Source organism: Larus michahellis, chromosome Z, assembly GCF_964199755.1.
Source record: "Larus michahellis chromosome Z, bLarMic1.1, whole genome shotgun sequence".
In the NCBI taxonomy this organism is placed as follows: domain Eukaryota; kingdom Metazoa; phylum Chordata; class Aves; order Charadriiformes; family Laridae; genus Larus; species Larus michahellis.
This window is the reverse complement of record NC_133930.1, coordinates 16,894,111-16,914,017: the sequence shown is the minus strand read 5'-3', so window position 1 is coordinate 16,914,017 and position 19,907 is coordinate 16,894,111. Positions and strand designations below refer to the sequence as shown.

Below are 19,907 nucleotides of genomic sequence, written 5' to 3'. Positions count from 1 at the left end.
CTTTATTCTGCATTAAAAGAAGGTAAATGTTTGAAATAGAGAATATGTGTTTGAGTTCATATAGTTCAGAATTTGTGCCATGGTCTTCAGCACTTGGTCTCTCCAAGAGGCCAGAAATCTTCAAGTCATCTTTTGTTTGTCCGTTGTTGGTAGCAAAAGGGTTTGTGTCTTCCTTGGTTTCTTTGTTTTCTGTAATGTGAGCACAATGTGACATGACATCATTTGAGGTAGAGACATCTATCTGTGACTGCCTTTACAGTTCTCTGGGAAGACAGGTATCATTCTTAGAGGTTGACTGATGTCCGGAGAAAACACTGTAGCAGGAGTTTTTTCTATAGTATGTTTCATGCCATTTATGATTTCATTAAATAGGCTATTTTGAAACTATATAGATGTATGTTAATTTAGAGAATTAGTGTTACATATTGCTCAGTCTCATTTTCACTTTGCCAGATTACCAAGAAAAATACCAAGAGCTGCTTGAAAGAGAGGATTTGTTTCCAGATTATGAAGAAAATGGAACAGATCTACCTGGATCTGGAGATCCGTATGTTTGCTTTTCAGTGATAGTTTTTTTTTTAACAGTGGTTGTTTTTACTGCAGACTTAGGAATCCAATCTTGACAAAAATGAAACTAAATAATATAATTATTATTTAGCTCCGCAATGGGTGTAAGTTGGTTTGTAATCACAAAAGTTAGAAACAAATTTTATACTTACCCACCTGAGTAAGGTAATTAAATTTCAGGTATTTATGCACATATACAAACATACTCTCTTCTGCATTTAAAAAAAATGAATTTGCAAGCAAAACGGAACACTGATCTTCAGGTGCTGGTAGTGAGGCAACCTGAATTCATTCAACTGATGCGCATACGCATCCCAGCTAGACATGATGACACAACCTTCAGAGTCTTTCAAAGGAAGGAGGTTGTTAAGTTTCCCTCCTCAGGATACGTAGTATTGCCTCAACTAAATGGCTATTCAGAAGTCCTAAAGAACAAGAAAAGCGACCTAATGGCAAAGGGGGAAGCAATAGATGGGAATGTAGTCTGACTTTCTTACACTGGTTTATAAGAATTTAACATGAACACAGTAAAAGAAATATGATCTAAAATAAATGCTCTGAGCTTTGTACTCACATGGTTGAAGCAGAATGTTCAGATCATGATTTGATATCTAAGAACATTTTCAGTGTTGTGCTTATGTATGATAAAGAGTGCTGGCCTGGATCAATATTGTTAGTAAACTAGAAAGCTTTTAAATCGCACCCAGCTGATGGGAGTGGCAAGAATTTTGGAAGATAAATTAGAGATATAATCAGAAATCAACAAGCTCATACTGAGGGGGAAAAAAATACCCATGTGAACCTCTATGCTTAGATGAACAAATTAAACGCAAGATGGAAACAGACAGCAGTTAAACATAGCAAATCCGAAGAGTGACATGTGGAAGACTGAGTCAACCTTCATGCAAGGTGACTGTGGAACCTTCTTTGTTGAAGGCTTAAGAAAAGCTTAGACAAACGTATGCTGATCCTCTGCCAGCTATTTCTCATGACTGACATCAGGGAGAAGGGTCCTGTGTTGAGTCCCTTCTCAAGTCTACACTTCTACAAGGAAGAAGGAACAAATGAAATAAACATGTAGACCGCTTCTTCAATGCGCAATGCTAAAGAAAAAGTACTTTCCATACATGGTTCTGTGGCACTTAGTGTGCTTTTATGTGAAACATACCATTTATGGCCTCTGTACAGGTGAGAGGTTCTGACTCCCTTATTTGGAACTAAGGCACAGAAGACAATAAACTAAGCCCCTGAAATTAATGCACACGTTTTGAGTCAGTAGCTGCTGACTTTTTTTTTTTTAAGGCTGTTTAGAATTATATACACTATCATGTTCAAGCTACAACTCTGTTGTCCTAGTTTGCAGCGATGAACGCTCCAGATGAACCTGGAGAAAACAAGGAACACTCAAGTAACTTCTCAATAACTGTGGGGAGAAAGAAAGCTGAAGTCATGCCTGCCACTTCCCAGCTTTACTTTGAAGCTTTATGGTAGTCTCCACTCTGTGCAATACTTAATATCCTTAATGGGATCCAGTCTTTTCTGTAACTTAAATAAGACAGATCTTTTCCGAAAGACTGGTTACCATATGATGAAGGTAATATAATGCAGATGCAATAGGGAGGTGAATTAAGATTGCTTTCTTTCATATATCGACAAATAGGAATGCAGGTTTTATATATAAATATATTCTTTGACTAGTGTGCAACCAAGACTGTTGGTGCAGTATTTGAAGCAGGATGTTGACCAACTAAAAATTAGGCTAATATGATGCTAATTATGGGATTTTTTTTTTCAAATAGATCAGTAGAGATGCATTATTAAATTTTGGGAAGCTTGGAATGCATTATTGCATTTTCTGTCATCTCAGGAACTATTTATGTCTTTTAAACTGTGGACAGCATAAGATGATCTAAAGCGGTGACAAACACTGTAGCTATTTGTACATACCTATGCTGCTTTGAGGTTTCTGTTTATTTGTTTCCCATTAGTTTTTTTTCCCCTTCATCCCATTTAAGAAAATGTCATAGTTAACTGCTATTTATAAAGTTCTATTTTATTCTTGACATCTACATAAATGTTGCTGGAAATCTGTACATAAACTTAACATCTTTGGTGATTTTTTTTCTTTTTTAAGGTATTTTGATGACATTGATGACGAGATGGATCCAGAAATTGAAGAAGCATATGAAAAATTCTGTCTAGAATCAGAACATAAGAGAGAACAGTGAGATGTTACACATTAATGTTAGTTTATTAAGCCAGTTCAGATAAGGTTAGAATACAGGGGGATACAAAACATTTGTACCAAAATAAGGAACTTGAGTTTCTCCAAGTACTAAAGTTATACAATTTCCATTTTGTTTAACACAATCTGCCAAAAATTGTAAACTTATGCCCTGTAACTTAAAATGTTGTGTATATATCATAGTTTATTTTATGTACAGGTAAATGAACAGTGTTTTGGCTGCAATAAAAATGACTTTGAAATTATCATAATGGGAATTAAAATTTAATGGGGAACTGTCCCATAAAATTTCCCTTGAGGGAGAAAGGGGAAGAATAACTTGATCTAAATTTAATTGCTTGCTTGCTTGATTTAGTATATATTGGGATTTACTCATCCTTTTACTTATATGCAAGATATCTGGTATTTAATTTATTTTTTTTTTAAGGGCGGTAGGATCCAAATACAGATATTTTTTTTCTGTAGACCACAGTCAAAAAAAGTGGTTTGTGAAGGTGGTGGCGTTGGCGTTTTTTTGGGTTGTTTTTTTTTTTTTGGGGGGGGTGTGTTTTGTTTATTTCCTTTTTCTTCCGATTCCAAAACCCATATAGGTGAGGGAGGTCTAGATGCTTCTTTTTTTTTCTGGAATAAACATGTTATTTGTCAACATGTGAAAAAGCAAGCAGTTTTTTGGTAGTTGTGTGCTTTCAAGATCTTTGGATCAGATATGCTTATTTTCAACTTTTAAAGCAACAACTATCCTTTAATTTGTTGTGTTCTTCGAGACTAGATGAATATATTTATGTTTTAACCCTTGCTTCTCAAGACTATGTGCAGTGCTCAACGTTTTGTTTTTTTTTTAACACATCTAACATGTCTAACCTTCTAGCAACTCTTGTGACTTCCTCCATTCTTCTAATTTTATATAGTTTGATTTAATTTTGTGGTTGGAGTAAATTCATGTATTTCATAAATGTTAGCATTTTGAAGCCAACTGGTCGTTTTTGACACCATATAATCACATTACTTTTCCTGGGATACTCCATTGTTGTTGCCAAACTCAGTTGTACTGTTTCCTGTTATCCGTTACTGGTTGACTGAGTAGAACCCCTTTCCAAAAACAAATGGAAATACTTCCCAGACATTAGCTACTGTAAAGAACATGTTGTAAATATGCATGTAAATAATTCTGTTAATATTTCACTGTTATTTGTTTGGTTAAATAACTTGTGTATCTGCTAATAGAGTGAGCACTGACTGTTTTCTGGATGTTTATTTAACATACTTATTTAGGTTGGAGTTTTGGAAAATAAAATTTAAATAGCTTTGGTTTTTTTGGTATAATTTTACTACCTTGTGGTTTTGCTTTTAAAAAAAAAATTTTTTTTGGTCCTTCTCCTATCTACCCTTCACTAAACACTCCTTTTTTTTCCTTTAAAGTACACAGTTGCAGAAAGTATTACATCTTAATAGTCATTGAAAAAATAAAATTTATCAAAGGGTGATACAGTAATAACAACGATATTACCATTTCAAAGTCTCTAGACTAAAATCCAGAAACTAGAAAAGTGAAAAATTATATTATTTTCACACACGCATATTTTTCATACAAAACTTCTAATCCAAATACAAGTCTGACATCCTGCTGACTTTACAGGCAGATGTCTTGTGGAAAACATATTTACTCAAAACTTAAAGTCCCAAGGAGCAAGCATTCATGTGTGCATTACAGTAAAGTAATAGTGCCTTCAAGGGACGCTGCTTTACATGTTTCATTTCTGCATCTTTTGTAGTATGTCTCTTTTTCTGTAAATTAGCTGTCAGACTTGAGATGTATATGCTGTCAGCTTGTGGAGACAGTGTGTCTTACATGTAGGTAAGAAATATGCCAAGTCATCCTGCACAAAAATGTTGGGAACTAGGAATTGTATATATGAAGCAATTCGGATCAACGTTAGCAAAATAAGCTTCATCCTCCACCAGAAACATTGAAAAAATCATAAAATGAAACTTTTGTTCGGAGTAGTGAAGTTTGTGGTCTCTGTGCGTGTGAAGCTTTTTAAGAGCTTTAAGCCTGTACTGCAGTGAGGAAAAAATGGTTTTAACTCTGTCCTCCTGAGTATGGAAGACAGGATAATCTCTGCCTTAAACACTTAGCAATCTTTCCTACTTGTCTTAAATCTCAGAGGAGTCCAACACAAATTAGCGATGCTGGAATGAGATGTGAGAGAGCAAAAGAAAGCAGCAGGTTTCGCACTGTCATAACTGCCATTTCCTGCTTGTTTGCCCGCTTTTAACTGCTCATAGTTCTGTGGATGATGAAGAGGATTCTTGAGAGGTTTAAGGATTATTTCACCCAGGTTTTAGCATTTACAAATTTCAAGTGCGCCGTGTAAAAGTCTTTCTCGTCTACAGGTTTCTGGATGGTACCCTGCAGATAAACAACCCTTTAAAAAAAATGTATTTTCTTTGTGGCATAATGGTAGGCCAGTGAAGGCACAGAAGCATGGAAAGCAAACCGTGGGGGAGAAAGTGAAGGGAACTTCTTTAGCGCTGGTTCTGAAAAGAAACATTCCTTCACATCACATTTGAATTCAAGCACATGACCAAGCTTCACGCATCAGAAAAAGTATGCACAATATTTGCCACTCTTGACAAATCAGTTGTGATTAACAAAAATGTTTAGTATTTGAAAATCTTGCTTTGCTTTTGCTTTGCTTAAAGTAACTTGAAACTGGGCTGCAAGAGGTGCTGCTTTCCATGTGCATTGCTTTTGAATGGGAGTTACATATTCTGCAATGAGGTCAACGTTTTCTCAGTAATATTTCCTTTTTTGCTACTGGCCTATTTTCTTTTTTTTTTTTTTTTAGGAAAATCAGACGGTCGATGGGTTTTTGAATGTTAGTTTTAAGTGTAATTGTAACAGCACAGAAAGAAACAAGACTGGCTCAACTACATCAGGTATCACAAATTATGCATAGCTGGGATTTTTTATTTTTTTTAAGATAGAACAATACATTATGGCACTGAGTGACACTCAGTCTGGTTTGTAATTATCATTACTTCTCTCTGGGACAGTAATTCCTTACCGCATTCTGCCTTTCCTTCCTACCATACCGAACTCATCCAATTAGTAATAGCTCAAGTTTGCAACTTTACTCCGACTGAATTATAGCTCTAATCATCTAGTTTATGCCTGTGGATCCTGGCAGTTGATACAGGAAAAGAAAATGACATTCTGGCTAAAAGTCAGGGAAGGTACTGTGCTGTTTGTGAACTGCCCACTTGCCACCTCTGCTTCAGCCTATGTGACCTGCTCCCACAGTTCCTATGCTGAGGGCTCCACCGTGGCACTGAAGTTGCCAGCAAAATACAATGCATTGTCCATAAATAATAAAAAGTAATAAAGGATTCATAATCCAGATATATACTTTGAAACTTGCTTCAGGCAAGTACTATGCAGAACATCACTCGTTAAAAAGGGTACTGCAAATAGAACCAGATTTGTTGTGATGCGTGGCTGTGTCTGCAGCTACCAGCCTGGATGTTGATCTACTCTCCACTTTGCCGAGGAAACAGCTGTAGAGAACGGAAAGTTGTGCCGAGTGCACTTCTCCTGTGATGGCATACTGATCCGAGGTACCTCCGCGGGTAAGGAATGATCCTTACAGCTGGATGAGACCATTCAATCTGGTGTGGCCTGTACAGCAAAGGATCTTGAACTGCACCTGCTTAGTACTTTAAGCAGGAGTTAATAATAAATTGTCATTTAACTGTAAACTGTCGATCCAGAGAGTGCATATATATATCTTCTGAAAAAAAGTAGGCATAATTTTTTAATTGGCCTTTGGGAAATTAATCTTTTAATCTATTCAGCTATGGCTTCTGCAGCCCTGTTCTAAAAACATGAATGTCTGTTAGATTTCCCTGCCCTATGAATGCATGAAGATACAGCCGCAGAGAATTATTTATCCGTAATTTGTTTTTGGGATATGTTGTAGGTCGGCAATCTGCCTTCCCAGTCCTGTTTCCTAAGCCTCCTTGTTTTCCAGAGGTGCTCCAGCAGGGAGGTAAAGAACGTGCGGCCTGTCTTTGTGTCAGGGTGGCTGCTGAACGACGTGTTCTTAAAAGAAGCACAGTTACAGGTAAATACTTTTTTTTTTCTATAGCCTAGTCCTTCGTGCTGATAATTTTCATTTCTGGAGCAGCAGCAAAAAAGACATCCTTATTTCCAAAAAAAAACAAAAAGGTGAACAACACGGTTTCCATCTATCTCCTTTTCCAAATGCGTCTCTAAATCAGGTCACGATTTCGGCCTGTTCGCTGCCGGCAGGAAGGAACGGTCAATCCACCAAGCAAATGCACGGGCGGGCGGGAGGAAGGGAGCCCGCCCCCGCCCGGGGCTTCCCGCCTTGCCCAGCCTCTGGGGCGATGGCGGCGGAGCGGCTGATGGTGCTGTTCGGGGACGGCTCGGTGGAGGTGCGCTACGCGGGAGGGTCCCGCTTGCTGCTCTCTCCGTGCGGCTGCGAGTACCTGCACCGAGCGGCGCTGCCCGCCGCTGCCCACCCCCTCCAGCCGGCGGAGACCAGCCGACAGCGGGTCGCCTTCGCCGTCAGCGCCTACCGGGTACGCGGCGGGTCGGCGATGTCGGGCCCCGGGAGGAAGCCGGTGTTGCCGTGGGGGCTGCGGGGAGCAGCCTTGGTGCAGAGTGCCTGGCCGCCACCGGGGAGCGAACGAAGGGACCCCTCGCCACCCCCCCGAGCCGCGTACCGGCCGGCTGCGGGGGGACCCGGCAGCGCACGGGAATCCTCCGTCCGCGCCACAGCAGGGGCGGTACTTGCTCCTCTCCGTAAAACGGGAGTTCTTAGTTTCTGCTACAGAAAATAAGAGGATGAAATCCGCTTAAAATTTTATCACTGTATAGAAAAACTCATGGCGTAACAGGGTTGCGTTGCTTTGTTTTGTTTTTCTTTGTACTTCAATAGGAACAACTTCTACGAGCTCTAGATTTCCGGAACAAGTTTTGTTCTCGCCCCTACTTACCTTCACGTGTTATACCTCCAGAAAGAAAAAAGGTGAGAGTTACACATGTTGTGCTTTTGTAAAATAAACTTCACTAGGAGTCTGACAGAGTGGACTCATAAGTTCGCCTGCATGTGTGTAAGTACAGGCCTTGAACATGTACAGTCTACATTTTACTCATGCATTTATCAATTTGGTTAGGGTACGGCCATTTTAAATTACAGTTTCAGCTGTTACTTAGTCCTCTATTTATGCATATCCTTTGTAGCTGAACAGAGTTAATTTTCTCTTAGTGAGACTAAAATGTAGGATTTTGTACGTGAGATAGAATGAGCTGGTTTACGTATTGTCACTTCTGCACTCGAAACCTTTCAGGGAAGACTCGGTGAAATAGGACAGTGTTTTCCGAGTTGCTGTGGGGTTCAGAATCCCATTGTTTCCCCACTGAAGTGCCTGTGTGAGTCTGTTACAGGGGCCCGCGAGAGGACTGGGGCAGAGTGTCGCTCTGTGGGAATGGCTACTCCAGGTCAGACTGAAGGTCCATGCAGAGACCCCCATTTACCCTCCTAGGAGCTTCACTCCTCACCAGCATTGCCCCTGGTGTTCCCACTGAATGCGTCCAAGAGTGTGCGCACTGTGGTGGGAGTCTTAAAACCACTGATAAAATCTGGCAAGTTGTAAGTTGTAAAACTTCTAGACTGATACTTCATGCTAATGTCTAGTTGCTGAAAACACTGTCAGCCAGTGTCACTACATACTTAACAGTAGTCAGTCCTTAACAGTGATACTGGACATTCACTGCAAGGTACAGCAGCACAGAGCTAGTAGGTGACCCTCCACTCTGTCCGCACCTCTAGACAGCCTGACAAGGGGGATCTTGTCAGTGGTGTGGCCTGTTCAGAACGGCAAATAGTATTTAAAATGCAGGTTAACCATGAATGTATTCAGTGGTGTGGCAGCATCTTCTGTTTGTTCTTATTCCTTTCCTAGAATTTTCAAACGTTTGATACGCTGCTGCTGAACATAAAGTATGTTTTCATGGGACTGTCAGTCGTCACACCAAGATCTTATTCCTGGGTGGTGGTAGTCAGCTCAGAGCCTATCCTTTTACATGTAAAGTTAGGACTGCTTTTCCTCATTTATATCACATTACATTTATCTCTGCTGAATTTTTATCTGTGGCCTTATTGTCTGGTCAGTTTGTTACCAAAGACAGGCCTCTGCTTTGTTTATAACCATATGCTAACTAAAATGTTGTTTGTTTCCTACTAAACTTCTTACTGTGTAAGAAAATAGTTAGTCACTGAACCGTTGTTAGTGATAATGAGGAGTCAGGCAGAAGCAGCTAATCACCAAGGATGGGATAACAAGAAGTAGTTAATCACTTCAAGGTTCTTTTATGCGTCAAGTATGTACTCCTATACTGATTAGGACAGAGCAGTGGCTTCTTCAAGGAACATCCTTATCATCCTCAAGAAGCTGGCAAACTTACACTAAACTTTTACTGTCCTGAGATCACTCACTACCTTAAAAGGATAGTGTGAGGAAGGGTCTCCTTACCCAAATGACCACCGAGACACTCAAGCGTGCGCAGAAGTGTTTTACCAACGCAGCAAAACTTGATACACCTGTGCAAGAAGACTATTCGGTCATCCTGATGAATATGTGAGCCTAGGTGGAGTTATGTATTAGGTAGGTGGGATTATGAGAATATTTTGTGTATAAACATCCCCAGTAAAGTGTGCTAGATTTGTGGGTTTTCCCCCAAGCACCCGATGTCGAATAAAGCAATCTCCTCTCCAAAGTACTTTTGGTTTGGAGAACTTTTATTTCAGGTAACAACTTGGTTATTTTTTTTAGGGTCCTTTTGCAATTCTTTATGGTAAATTTTCATCTTCAGTGCCCCAAATACCTTCAGCAGACTTTCCCACCTTACTAACACACTAGTGCTGCCATGTTTCCTTTTTATTGGACTCCAGGCTTTTCCAGTGCTGGGCCAAAGTATGATCAGGACTGAAACATAGGTGATTAAAGATCAGTCAAATGAGACAAAGCTGATTAAACTGATGAAACAAACAATGAGTAGTGTGAATACTCCTTTGCTAAGTTTTTTTTTTTCTTCATACCTTATTTGAGAGGGTTTGCATTTCTGTGTTTATTTGGAATCTGGTGCTTTACCTGGAGTCTTCAATTGAAAACAGACTAAGGATGTTTTCTGTGTGAGGATTGGGTATAAGGACAATACAAAGGAAAATACCTCATTTTAGGGCAAAACTTCTGCAGATGGCTAGAAAGGCATTCTCAATCTTGACAGAACATTTCTAGTTTCAGAAGGTGATTAGTGTGTTTTATAAACTATATATTCTCTTTGGGCAAAGCTTTAATCTGGGGTTTGAGGTAGAGGCAGTGCTTGTTTCGAGTAATTTTTTTAGAATCATATGCTTCATTTTTGTAGTGGTGGAAGGGCATATGCTGTGAAAATGTTTTTTGTTTGTTTTGAACAAAAGTGCTAATTAAAGCAGTAATCGGTACTTGAATATCATGGCAATAAGATAAGACTTTCCAAATGTTGTATTGTAAAAGTCTAAAATATTTATTATATTTTAAATTCTTCTTCAGAAATATATTTTATCTACACTTTAGCAATAGCTGTGTAATTTAATCTGTGGTGCTGTGGGATTAAGTAAGATTACTCACTCACCTAGCTGCAAAACATTCCGTTTTGGTGAGAGCACTTAAATGCATGTTACACGCCATTTTACAGGCTTACTTAAATTTTATAAATAAAGAGAAGATTTCAGAGCACATGGATTTTTAATGTACACAATTCTAACATGGGCTTTCCATGAAGTCTACTGATAACTGACTGATATGATCAAGATAATCTGGGCTTTCTTTTCAGTGTTTCTTAAGAAGCAGTTGGAAACAGATATCTACTGTCTGTGGGCAGCTGTGCCTGGTCAGCTGGTCATGTACCTTACTACTTTATGAATGCATATTAAATTAAAACATTATTGCTAGACAGAACTCTGTTAGAACAGGAGGAAGCAGATATGAAGGTTAGATATTTTGCTTCCTGTTAAGTTCATGTATGCAAATAAATACAGAGTAAAGTTTCTTGCCATACATCACCTTGCAGAGGGACTGAACTCATATAAATATAAATCCTCCTTCGTAGTTTCTGGGAAGCGGGTCATTTTTATCTTGCTGCTCTCCTTTTTCTTTTATTAGGTTCTTTTCAGTGATATCTTAGAAATTAGATGGCCTGACCCTGCTACAGCTGATCTGACAAGATGTATAGACAATGGCAGTGTGAAGATCTCGTCAGTAGATGGTTATGCTCACCTTTACCTGTCAGAATTGCAGCAAGAATTTACGGTGGAGTTCTTATGCAAAGTCAGCCAGTCATCTGCGGCATCCGTAGGCTCCTCTCAAAAGAACAGCAACTATCAAGCTGGAGATCAGCATGGAAAATCAAGTAAAAATTCTATTGCAGAAATGTCATCAAAACAAACAAGAATAGAGAGTGAGAAGAATGAACGTGGTTATTCTGAAGGTAAATATAGAGAACCAACCAAACCAAGGGACCAGAAAGACAGAGATGGAGTCCCCGTGTTTTATACAAACTGTTCTTCTGAATACGCGTGGGTTACACAGCGTTGGTCTGTTGCCTCCTACCCAGAAGAATGGAAGTACCCCTTGTCGTTGGCACTGATGTGCTATAACTTACATACTGGTAAGACTGAATTGAAGACATGTGAGAAGAACAACCGTACATCTATAGAAGCTGATGTTTTAATAGACCCAGGAACACATGAAACAGTTTCTCGTTTACCTACAGCTTTGCCACTCAGCTGCAGAGCCCCACATTTACACAGGTAGTTTAAGCTGTTCACTTCATAGTTGTCAACATATGTTTTACAATTTTGCAATTTGGAATTTCAACCCTTACCAAAATAGCTGAATTCTAGCTATTAAAAATAAAAAAATTACCATTTTATTCTTTCTTTTTAGTAACTTTTTGAAACATGAAATTTGTGAAACCAACATTCTGCATCCTACTGTAATGAATATATAGTAATTAGTCCAGAGAAAAATAAGCTTTATTTTCCAAACCGCTGTATAAATATGTAAATGAAAAAGAGAATACGGAAAAAAGAACACAGGTTTTGGTTGGTTTTGGTTTTCATTTTTGAGAAGATAATACTTCTGAGGTGGGCCAGTGGCTTATGTTCTCTGTCAGCACCACTAAAAATATTCAAAAAAGCCTTTGCGGGTTTGAGAAAATTAATTTGGTAACTAATGTGGATAATTAAGGTATCACAGTTCTCTGAAAATATGTGGCCTCTTTAAATAGGCGTGCATGCATCTGTTCTTGGTACAGCACACAACAAAAACCAACTTGACCTTCAGACTTACTGAAGCTTTTATTGTATTTTATACAGGTGGACTTTCTGTGACTTATTTCAGAATCAAGATACCGGAAACTATTCATGCCCTCAGCTAATTAAAATTGTATGGTGCCAGGGTGTTTTTTATAGGTATGTAGGAGATCATGTGTTTCATCTTTGGAAAACTTCTTTTGTATGGGAGTTAAGCTTTAAGATGAAATGTCTTACTTCGTCCCTTGTACACAGTCTTCATATAAGTGTCTGTTCATTTCTGCTGTTCGTTCATCAGACTTCAGATTTTTCTAGTACAGTATATTTCCAGGTCTGAAAGTGGGTATGTCTGAAACAAACAATCTGAAATCGTGTTTAAGGCTTCTAAAGAAGTGATCTGATTATCTGATTTCTTAAAGGTTTACTGGACAGCTGGAACTCCCACAGACTTCACTGACAGTTATGGTGCTTGGTTTCTTTGCAAATTACATTGCTCCTTGTGATGATGAAGATTTCACGCTTTAGAAATGTTTGTCTTGGTGACCTACATAATTTGCATGTTGCAGGCAGCTAAACTGTAGGTTTTGCTGGCAAATCACCTTGTCCATATGCTTTGAAAAGGTGGGGGGGGAAGGGCAGAGGAATTTTTTTTTTTTTAAATTGGCCTTTCAAATCTGTTATACAAACTTTGGAAATGCTACAGTTGCTATCAGCATCTAAAAGTCTTTGATAAAAGATTAGCTGGTCTTTGAAGCTTTAATCTCTCTGCCCAGTGTTTTTCATTTTTCTCAGTATAATTCCTGAATTCCTAAATTTTTATCTCACCTGAACAAAATGTTTAGCAGCTCTTCAGTACTATACCTCATTTCTTTGGAAGTATGGTGATTAGCCATACTTAGTCTTCTAAGTCCCATTACCAGGCATCTAACCACAGAATTGCAGAATTGGGTCATTAAATGGATTTTAGGCTCCAAGGTATCATATGATCACAAGTAAAAGACCATTGATCTTAGTGAAAAACACAGAGCTGCAGCGGAAATGAAGACCTTTGGGTTGTTCAGGAATTGTTTGGTCTGACAGTTCTCTATGTTATTTAGGGCAGGTCCACTAAGAAAACTGGATTTTTCTCTTCAGAATCACTATATTTTTTCAGTCAGTGGAATGAGCAGCTCTTGTGAGATGCTAACCTCAAAACAAATAAGCTTTCCTTAACTTGTTTAACTCCCACCCCCCATGCACACATGCAAATGAGGAGACTGGTAATACTAACCTTCTGTGTTAAAAGAAATAATTGGCACGCTGCTCTTTGTGAAACAGTAAGAAGTTTTTCATGTGAAAGTTGGGTTGAAAATTTGTTTCTGCTTAGTGCTTTCTTCAAGTGTACTAACCTGTTTTGCTTGTCTAGTGATGCAACATTTTAAATACTTGTTAAAAATCTTGTTATTTCTCTTAGATTTATCCATGGTAGAACAAACATCACAGAAATTTATCCTGGTGATGACTCATTTTTCAAGTCCGAGGGAGCATTTTTGGGAAACTATTTTGTACATTATGCAATCCAAAAAGGAACAAAAAAGGTACAAAACTAATTTAAAATACGTTCCAAATTCCTTCAAGTTAGCAGGTTTTTTATTTTTAAGGCATTTGGCTATGCAGTCTATAGTGAAATCCCTACCTTGGTAATTAGTATAATGACTGAATCAAGCAATCAGTCGTACAAAAGATGAGATTATTCATTCTGTTTCAGAATGTATTTTTGTAAATTATAGACACAGTAAGAAAAATCTTACTCGTAACATTTATTTCAGAAGCTGTAGTATGTACTGCAGTGAGATTCTACAATAACCATTTCTCACTAATTTAGAAGATAAGTTTAATTCTTAATATATCGATTAGAATTTAATCTTTATGTACTTGGAAGTGTTTTCTCTTTTACTCTATGAGAGACAGAACCTAGAAGATGCAGGTTCTGTTGTGGCTTTGCCGCAGACCGGCTGTTCAGTGCTGGAGAAATGTTTTTGCGTCTCTGTGTCTGTCTATTGTTAAATTTCCCCAGAGTAGAGATCCTCTCAAGTGTTTATGCAGTGCCTTGTATTTTTAAAGCAGAATTAGGGGTCAACTTTGTACCCTTCAAACCTAGTCTTTAACTTGTAGTCAAAAGCAGTTGCTCAGTAATGAACTACAGTCTATACACTCTGATAAGAGAACTTTTTGGTCCATACTGAGTGCGTGGAAACTGTGACTGTTTCTTTCCACAGAAGTAGACTTAAAGGATACAACTGCATTTTTTCACTTTTTAAGGACATATTTATCTGTTTTCCGGGAAAAATTCAAATATGATTATAGTTGCTTTCTGGGAGGTCAGAAACTTCATATCTTGGCAAGCTCTTAATACTGTTTTCGTGCTACAGTACCTGTAACTAACTCATCTCCTTTCTGCTCTCTACTGCAGAGAGAAGAAAAGATGTATTCGGTAAAGAGCCTACCTCCTGATGTACCGGGAAATCCGTACTCTGTATCCTCCATTATTACTCAGGCAACGAAGTAACTTTACTCTACTTTATCTTTGTTACATAAACTGACTTTGAAAAGGCAGTAGATAAAATTACAGAAAATACTTACTATGACACTAAGTATAAAAATTAATGGAATTTATATTAGCACTGAGGATGTCTATAAACTTACAGAACAAAGGTCACAACTGTTTAGAAGACCCAGCAAGTACGAAATGCTTAATTGCTTGTTTGTTTGTTTTCTCCTCAGAATACTTCAGTACTGCTACAAGACTAAACTATCATTAATTCATAACTATTACCTCTGCTGCTGGAAAATGGTATGTAGCTGAATATTTATAAATCTTTCAGTGTTGTAAGGATGATTTTACAGGGTATAGGGTATAGGACCTAATCTGGAAGGACTAATGGTGAGTGTATCCTCAAAGATCAGAAGGTATGTACTTGGAAACCATACGTGTATGCTGTGTAAAGGTATATTTGTGAACCAGAAAGCAGCGGCAGGCTAAAGCGAGCTGGTTGTGGTCTGGAAAAACAAGTTAATTGAAAATCTGGGAGAGGTGCAAACATCTGTAATGATGTAAGTGACCTTTCCTCAAGGTTTTTATGCATTTGTTTGGTTCTAGGTACCTGAGACTGATGGACGAGAAACGTTGCCGGTTTTGCTGTATGAAAAGGTTATTCCCAGCATAGGAAGACTTGTTGTGTACTCGGATTATAAAGTCCATGCTGCTTTTTGGGATGGGGTGACCTTGAATATGGTCTGGGATTACAGCTCTTCCTGTAGTAAGATCCAGGTAACTCACGAGTTAAAGGAATGACTATTCTTATAACTCTTCATGAAAAAGTGTTACTAGGAAGCTAATGAGGAAACTAAACAGAAGGTTTGATGCCTATAAAGTATAAATTGAAGTCGAGACATTCATAACTCACTGCAGTGGCTTGAGCTTGTATAGTACTGTAAGTGAAAACAGGAGCTATCTGCAAACACCACCATTAATGTATTGCCAGTATTTTAACCAGAAATGGGATGGAAAAATATTTCAGTGCGTAACTGATGCCTAAAGAGGCAAATGAAGCTTTATCCATTTAAGAAGTCACTCACATTGATCAAAGAAGAGAGTCATGGTGTTTTTTTATTTCAGATTATCTATAATTGAGCAAATGGATAGTGAAAAATTACTTGGGAAAAGTAACCTTGTGCACGTGGTGTTCCATATACATTTTAAAATCTACGTAATAGAGAAGTAAAAAGATGTTGTTGATTTTTGCAAAATGGCACTACAACGAAAATTACATGAGTGTGGGATTCAGGATTGACTGCTGAGACTTGGCTTCTGTGCCTTTGCTTATTACGCTAAGATGACAAAACACAAAAAAGACTTTAAAGTGTCTGAAGTTATCTCTATTATAAACAATGTAAGGATGATAGTCACTGTGCAGAAGATACAGTGTAACTTTCTGATGTGAGCTAGCTCAAATCTGTGTACTCATGATAAAAGGAGGAAGAACTGTAAATCCTACAGGTTTGGAAACATTTCTACACACTTCTAGAAATAATTTATTCTTGAATTGCACAAAGCGAGCGTTGGGGCCCTGCCAGGTGTTTTGGTTGGGTTTGTTCCTCCCCTGCATTTATCGTAGCAGACCGTATCAAATTCTGTCCTTAGCAAAACACAAACCTTTAAGTGTTCAAAATGGAATGTTCATAGATGCTTAATTCTTAAATTGGCATATTGTACTTGCCTTTTTTTGCTTCAGACTGCAGCAGAAAATTAACTCTTGTAATTATTTTTTCTTGTAAGGTAAATGAAGATGTAGGCTGGTGTAAGTTAACTACCCCTGATGGGGTACAGCAGCTGATACAAATAAGTCACCCTGGAATCTATGAAAGGTATAAGTAATTTAAACAATTTAAAGTTAAATATAAAAGAATTCTGTGCAAATCCTTTTATATGAAGAAATGGCATTTACTGACCATATAGTGGGGGGGAGGGGCGCAAACCAATCACATAATGATAAAAGCCCCAGGTTATATCTGTCAAAGATTTGGGATGTGTATGGCTCAGGACCACTGCAGTGCTGTTATTCCAGTATAATTGTTACAGTATGTCTTTTTAAAAAGAAATAACTAGAGCTGCAACTTGGCACCTACATCAGTGGATAAGAAAAAAAAATAATTTTGTCCTCTATAGAGCTGGTACATAGAACTGGGTAGCACTTTATCCAGTTTTTGCTTTATTACAGCTATTGACCTCTGCCTGCAGATTGCTGTCTCTAATCTGCTTGCTCTAATTACAGCCTCATTATGGGAATCATCATCAGCTTACTGTGCTGCATTTTAGCAAGCAGATATTCACAAACAAGAATTAGCATTTGTGCACTATTCATTACAAATCATAGATCTTTGTAATAATTTTCTATTAACTGAATAGATTTAAATATGAAGGAGATTCTAGACAAAAAGTGAGAATCAAAAAATGGCAAGGAAACCTAGAGAAAAAGCTAGGTTTTGAATCATGGCTTTTTCTTTCAGATCCAGGTGTATTGCTTAATGTCTTCAGTTTCTTGCTTGAATTAGTAGTGTATTTCTCATACAAATAATTACTTTTTTGTGAATTTTCCTGTTAAAATAGGTACATCAGAACAACAATAGAATGGTGCAAAGGTTTTAATGAAAGGAAGGAGATTCCTGAACATAAGGCACACCCTGTAACTGAAGAAAATTGGTATTAATCTTTATCCTAAATAAATGACTACAAATAATGTTGAAAATAAAACTCCAAAAGACTATAAACTGTGAATTCTGTAGACTGTATTTCCTAAGGGTTAAAAAATGAAAATGTTAAGTCCCTTTATTTTGTGTGTTTTCGTATTCTTCTTTCAGTGTTTTAAAGTGGTAAGTTGAGTTCTAGGTGAAGTTTGTTTCATTGCGCTTCTGCCTGCCTTACCTAAAAATCAGAATTATGGTGACTTTGCCAAAGGAGGATTAATGTTACAGAGGTAGTATCTTGCAAGGTGAAAAAGGGAAACTAAACTACAAATGGTGTCTTTTAACAGAACACCAAGCAGTTCAAAACAGTACTTTGAACTGCTAAATAACACTTGTATCTCTTGCTAATATATTTATCCTTTTCAATTTATGCAGCTGACCAAAGGTCTACTGACGTCATATACAAACGTATAAGAGCATTAAAAATGTGTTAATTGAAATCGATTACACTTGCACTTGTTATGCAAATTACAGCAGATTCAGTAGCTGATGAAATTAAAATTATATCTGTATTTATATATAGCAAAGAGACTATTCTTAGAGCAGAGCCCTGGTTTTTGGAAACACAAGTGATTGACATGCAGGCATTGACTAGTGGTATGAAAGACAAAAATAAAACATTTTTTTCACTTGGATTTTGCTCATCTAATTTTCAGTATTGCTGGAAGCTATTAAAAATTAAAATCTGAGGTAGAAAATACATTTGAGAAGTTTTATGATACTACATCAGTTAATAATCTTTATTTTCTTGGACAGGTCTGCTGATGCTGAGCTTGAAAAAATACAGAGATTTACCTGTATCCTTTTGAAAGCTGTAAAGATTTTTCACTTTTATATTCTGCTGTTCATCTGCATATTCTGATCTGCATTTTAAATCATCAGAGTCTCTCTGTCCTGTTCTCACCTTCTTTTAGTGTCTTACCGCTTCTTAAAATTACCTTTTTAAGCCATTATTTGTTTTCTTATTTATCATTTTATCTTGTCCAACTCCTGCATCACAGCACCAGAAACAAAAGTAGCGGCAGAGTGCAAAACTGAAATAAAAACTCACCAAAAAAGAAAGCCCTTTAGTGGGTATTGCATTAGTTTTGTTAACACTCATCCACTGATCTGTTTCTGAAAGAGGGATGATGCAGTTGCCTTTGGGCTTGTTGTTGTAGTACAATACCTTTCTGTTTGTATTAGTTAGCTCAGAATTGTTCCATTGTGTTCAGACAGCTCAAAAAACTGTGCTGCGCTGCATGTGCTTAAAGCCACTCTATAATTGTCTTTAAGACAGTGTTCGATTTTATTAGTATGAAATGTGCATGCTGTTAACTGTGCAGTGTGACATCAGATAGCTCCCTTTTTAAAGTAACGTTTGGATAAACTGAAGTCTTGGAGCCATTTTCTATAAATGTAGACATTTTAAGTAATATACTTTTTTCTTTTTTAGCTTTATGTAATTACCATGCTATGAAATGTGAGACTTTGCAATGCAGAATGGTGAGTACGGATGTGGAGAAGTATTTTTCTCCTTAGGAGGAAGAGTTTGATTTATTATTATTTTTTTCTTAACAAAATAACACTAGTTTTATTGGATAATAGCAATGTTCGGGAAAGGACACCTGCTGCAAAAACCGATCCATCTGGCATTGCTGTCAGAAAAACAGAAAACGGGAGACATCCAGAAGAAATGGGTGAAGGGTGCGTCTTGGAAGCTTTGGAAAAAACTTCTAGAGTAATTCAGGATATTGAGTCTCTGCTTGCAGCTGCTGGGAAGTGAAGCTTCGCGGATACAGCGTGCGAAGCCCTGTGTCCGCTGCCCTGTCCCCGGCGCGTCCGAGGCGGCTGTGAGGTGCCAGGGGAAGGCAGGCTGACGGCAGAGGGATGCGCTGCCGTTCTGACACCGCAGCGGCCGCCCAAAGTCTTGTTAACGCTGCGGTTGCGTGTTGTGGGATGGGCAAAAAGAACGGGTGAAATGATACGTACGTCAGGGCTGAGCTGACAGTGCCGCTTGTAACTCCAGGAATGTCTTGTTGGAACGGTTTAATTTTATAGGGGCTTGCGCAGCTTCAACTGCTCAAGTGACTAGGGTGGGGATAGGCAGTTTTAACTGTAAAAACGTGCTTTTATTCAGAAGCTTACGCTAAGTAATACTGGATTAAAAGTTTCTCAGACGCTTTCTACTCTACTGTTTTGTGGTAAATAAATAGTTATTTAAAGCCTCTTCAGCCCTTCCTGGTGTGTGGTCTGTCGCCCGGTGTCACGCCCCATCGTTACTGATAAAATACTTGCCTCTTACCGTTGGTTTCTCTTCCAGCGCTTTACCCGATGCCGTCGTGAATACGCAAAGCCCGTTTTTATCTATTTCTTAAAAGAAAAAAAAAAAACAAACTCCTCCACAACGCAGCCCCGCTCCCCTCACGGAGGGGGGGGGGGGGGGG

The 19,907-nt window shown here is 38.2% G+C and overlaps 2 protein-coding genes and 1 long non-coding RNA gene across 13 annotated transcripts in view; 2 read left to right on the top strand and 1 right to left on the bottom strand.

The window, feature by feature from the left end:
- Positions 1–4,121, top strand: part of PAIP1 (poly(A) binding protein interacting protein 1) — a 28,201-nt gene extending 24,080 nt beyond the window's left edge. For all 9 annotated transcript variants that reach the window (XM_074570076.1, XM_074570082.1, XM_074570079.1 and 6 more), the window contains 2 exons: positions 454–547; positions 2,702–4,121. In XM_074570076.1, the coding sequence (XP_074426177.1) occupies positions 454–547; positions 2,702–2,795 (188 nt within the window). In that variant the 3' untranslated portion in view covers positions 2,796–4,121. The remainder of the gene's footprint in view (positions 1–453; positions 548–2,701) is intronic.
- LOC141736213 (uncharacterized) lies at positions 59–19,889 on the bottom strand. 2 transcript variants are annotated; one of them, XR_012584919.1, is made up of 3 exons: positions 19,759–19,889; positions 11,159–11,267; positions 59–189 (listed from the first exon to the last, which is right to left on the bottom strand). It is a non-coding gene; the product is annotated as an uncharacterized LOC141736213 (long non-coding RNA). The 2 variants fall into 2 exon arrangements; XR_012584920.1 differs by lacking the exon at positions 59–189 and adding an exon at positions 9,699–9,826.
- On the top strand, positions 5,287–19,700 carry CZH5orf34 (chromosome Z C5orf34 homolog). Of its 2 annotated transcripts, XM_074570071.1 has the most exons (14): positions 5,287–5,420; positions 5,662–5,752; positions 6,844–6,936; positions 7,777–7,866; positions 11,045–11,691; positions 12,259–12,354; positions 13,649–13,772; positions 14,648–14,739; positions 14,959–15,028; positions 15,335–15,505; positions 16,514–16,602; positions 17,345–17,437; positions 18,238–18,278; positions 19,053–19,700. In XM_074570071.1, exons 2-14 carry the CDS (start codon positions 5,690–5,692, stop codon positions 19,244–19,246), a joined length of 1,863 nt encoding a protein of 620 aa, XP_074426172.1. In that variant the 5' UTR covers positions 5,287–5,420; positions 5,662–5,689; the 3' UTR covers positions 19,247–19,700. The 2 variants fall into 2 exon arrangements, with proteins under 2 accessions (XP_074426172.1, XP_074426171.1); XM_074570070.1 differs by lacking the exons at positions 5,287–5,420; positions 5,662–5,752; positions 6,844–6,936 and adding an exon at positions 7,204–7,417.
- Positions 19,890–19,907: the final 18 nt, after the last annotated feature.

Bases quoted from the DNA above. Each gene is read 5' to 3' on its own strand.
- CZH5orf34 (XM_074570070.1), top strand. From the start codon at position 7,223: ATGGCGGCGGAGCGGCTGATGGTGCTGTTCGGGGACGGCTCGGTGGAG. The intron at 13,773-14,647 runs GTACAAAACTAA...TCTCTACTGCAG, and splicing joins TCCAAAAAGGAACAAAAAAG to AGAGAAGAAAAGATGTATTC. The intron at 14,740-14,958 runs GTAACTTTACTC...TTTTCTCCTCAG, and splicing joins ATTATTACTCAGGCAACGAA to AATACTTCAGTACTGCTACA.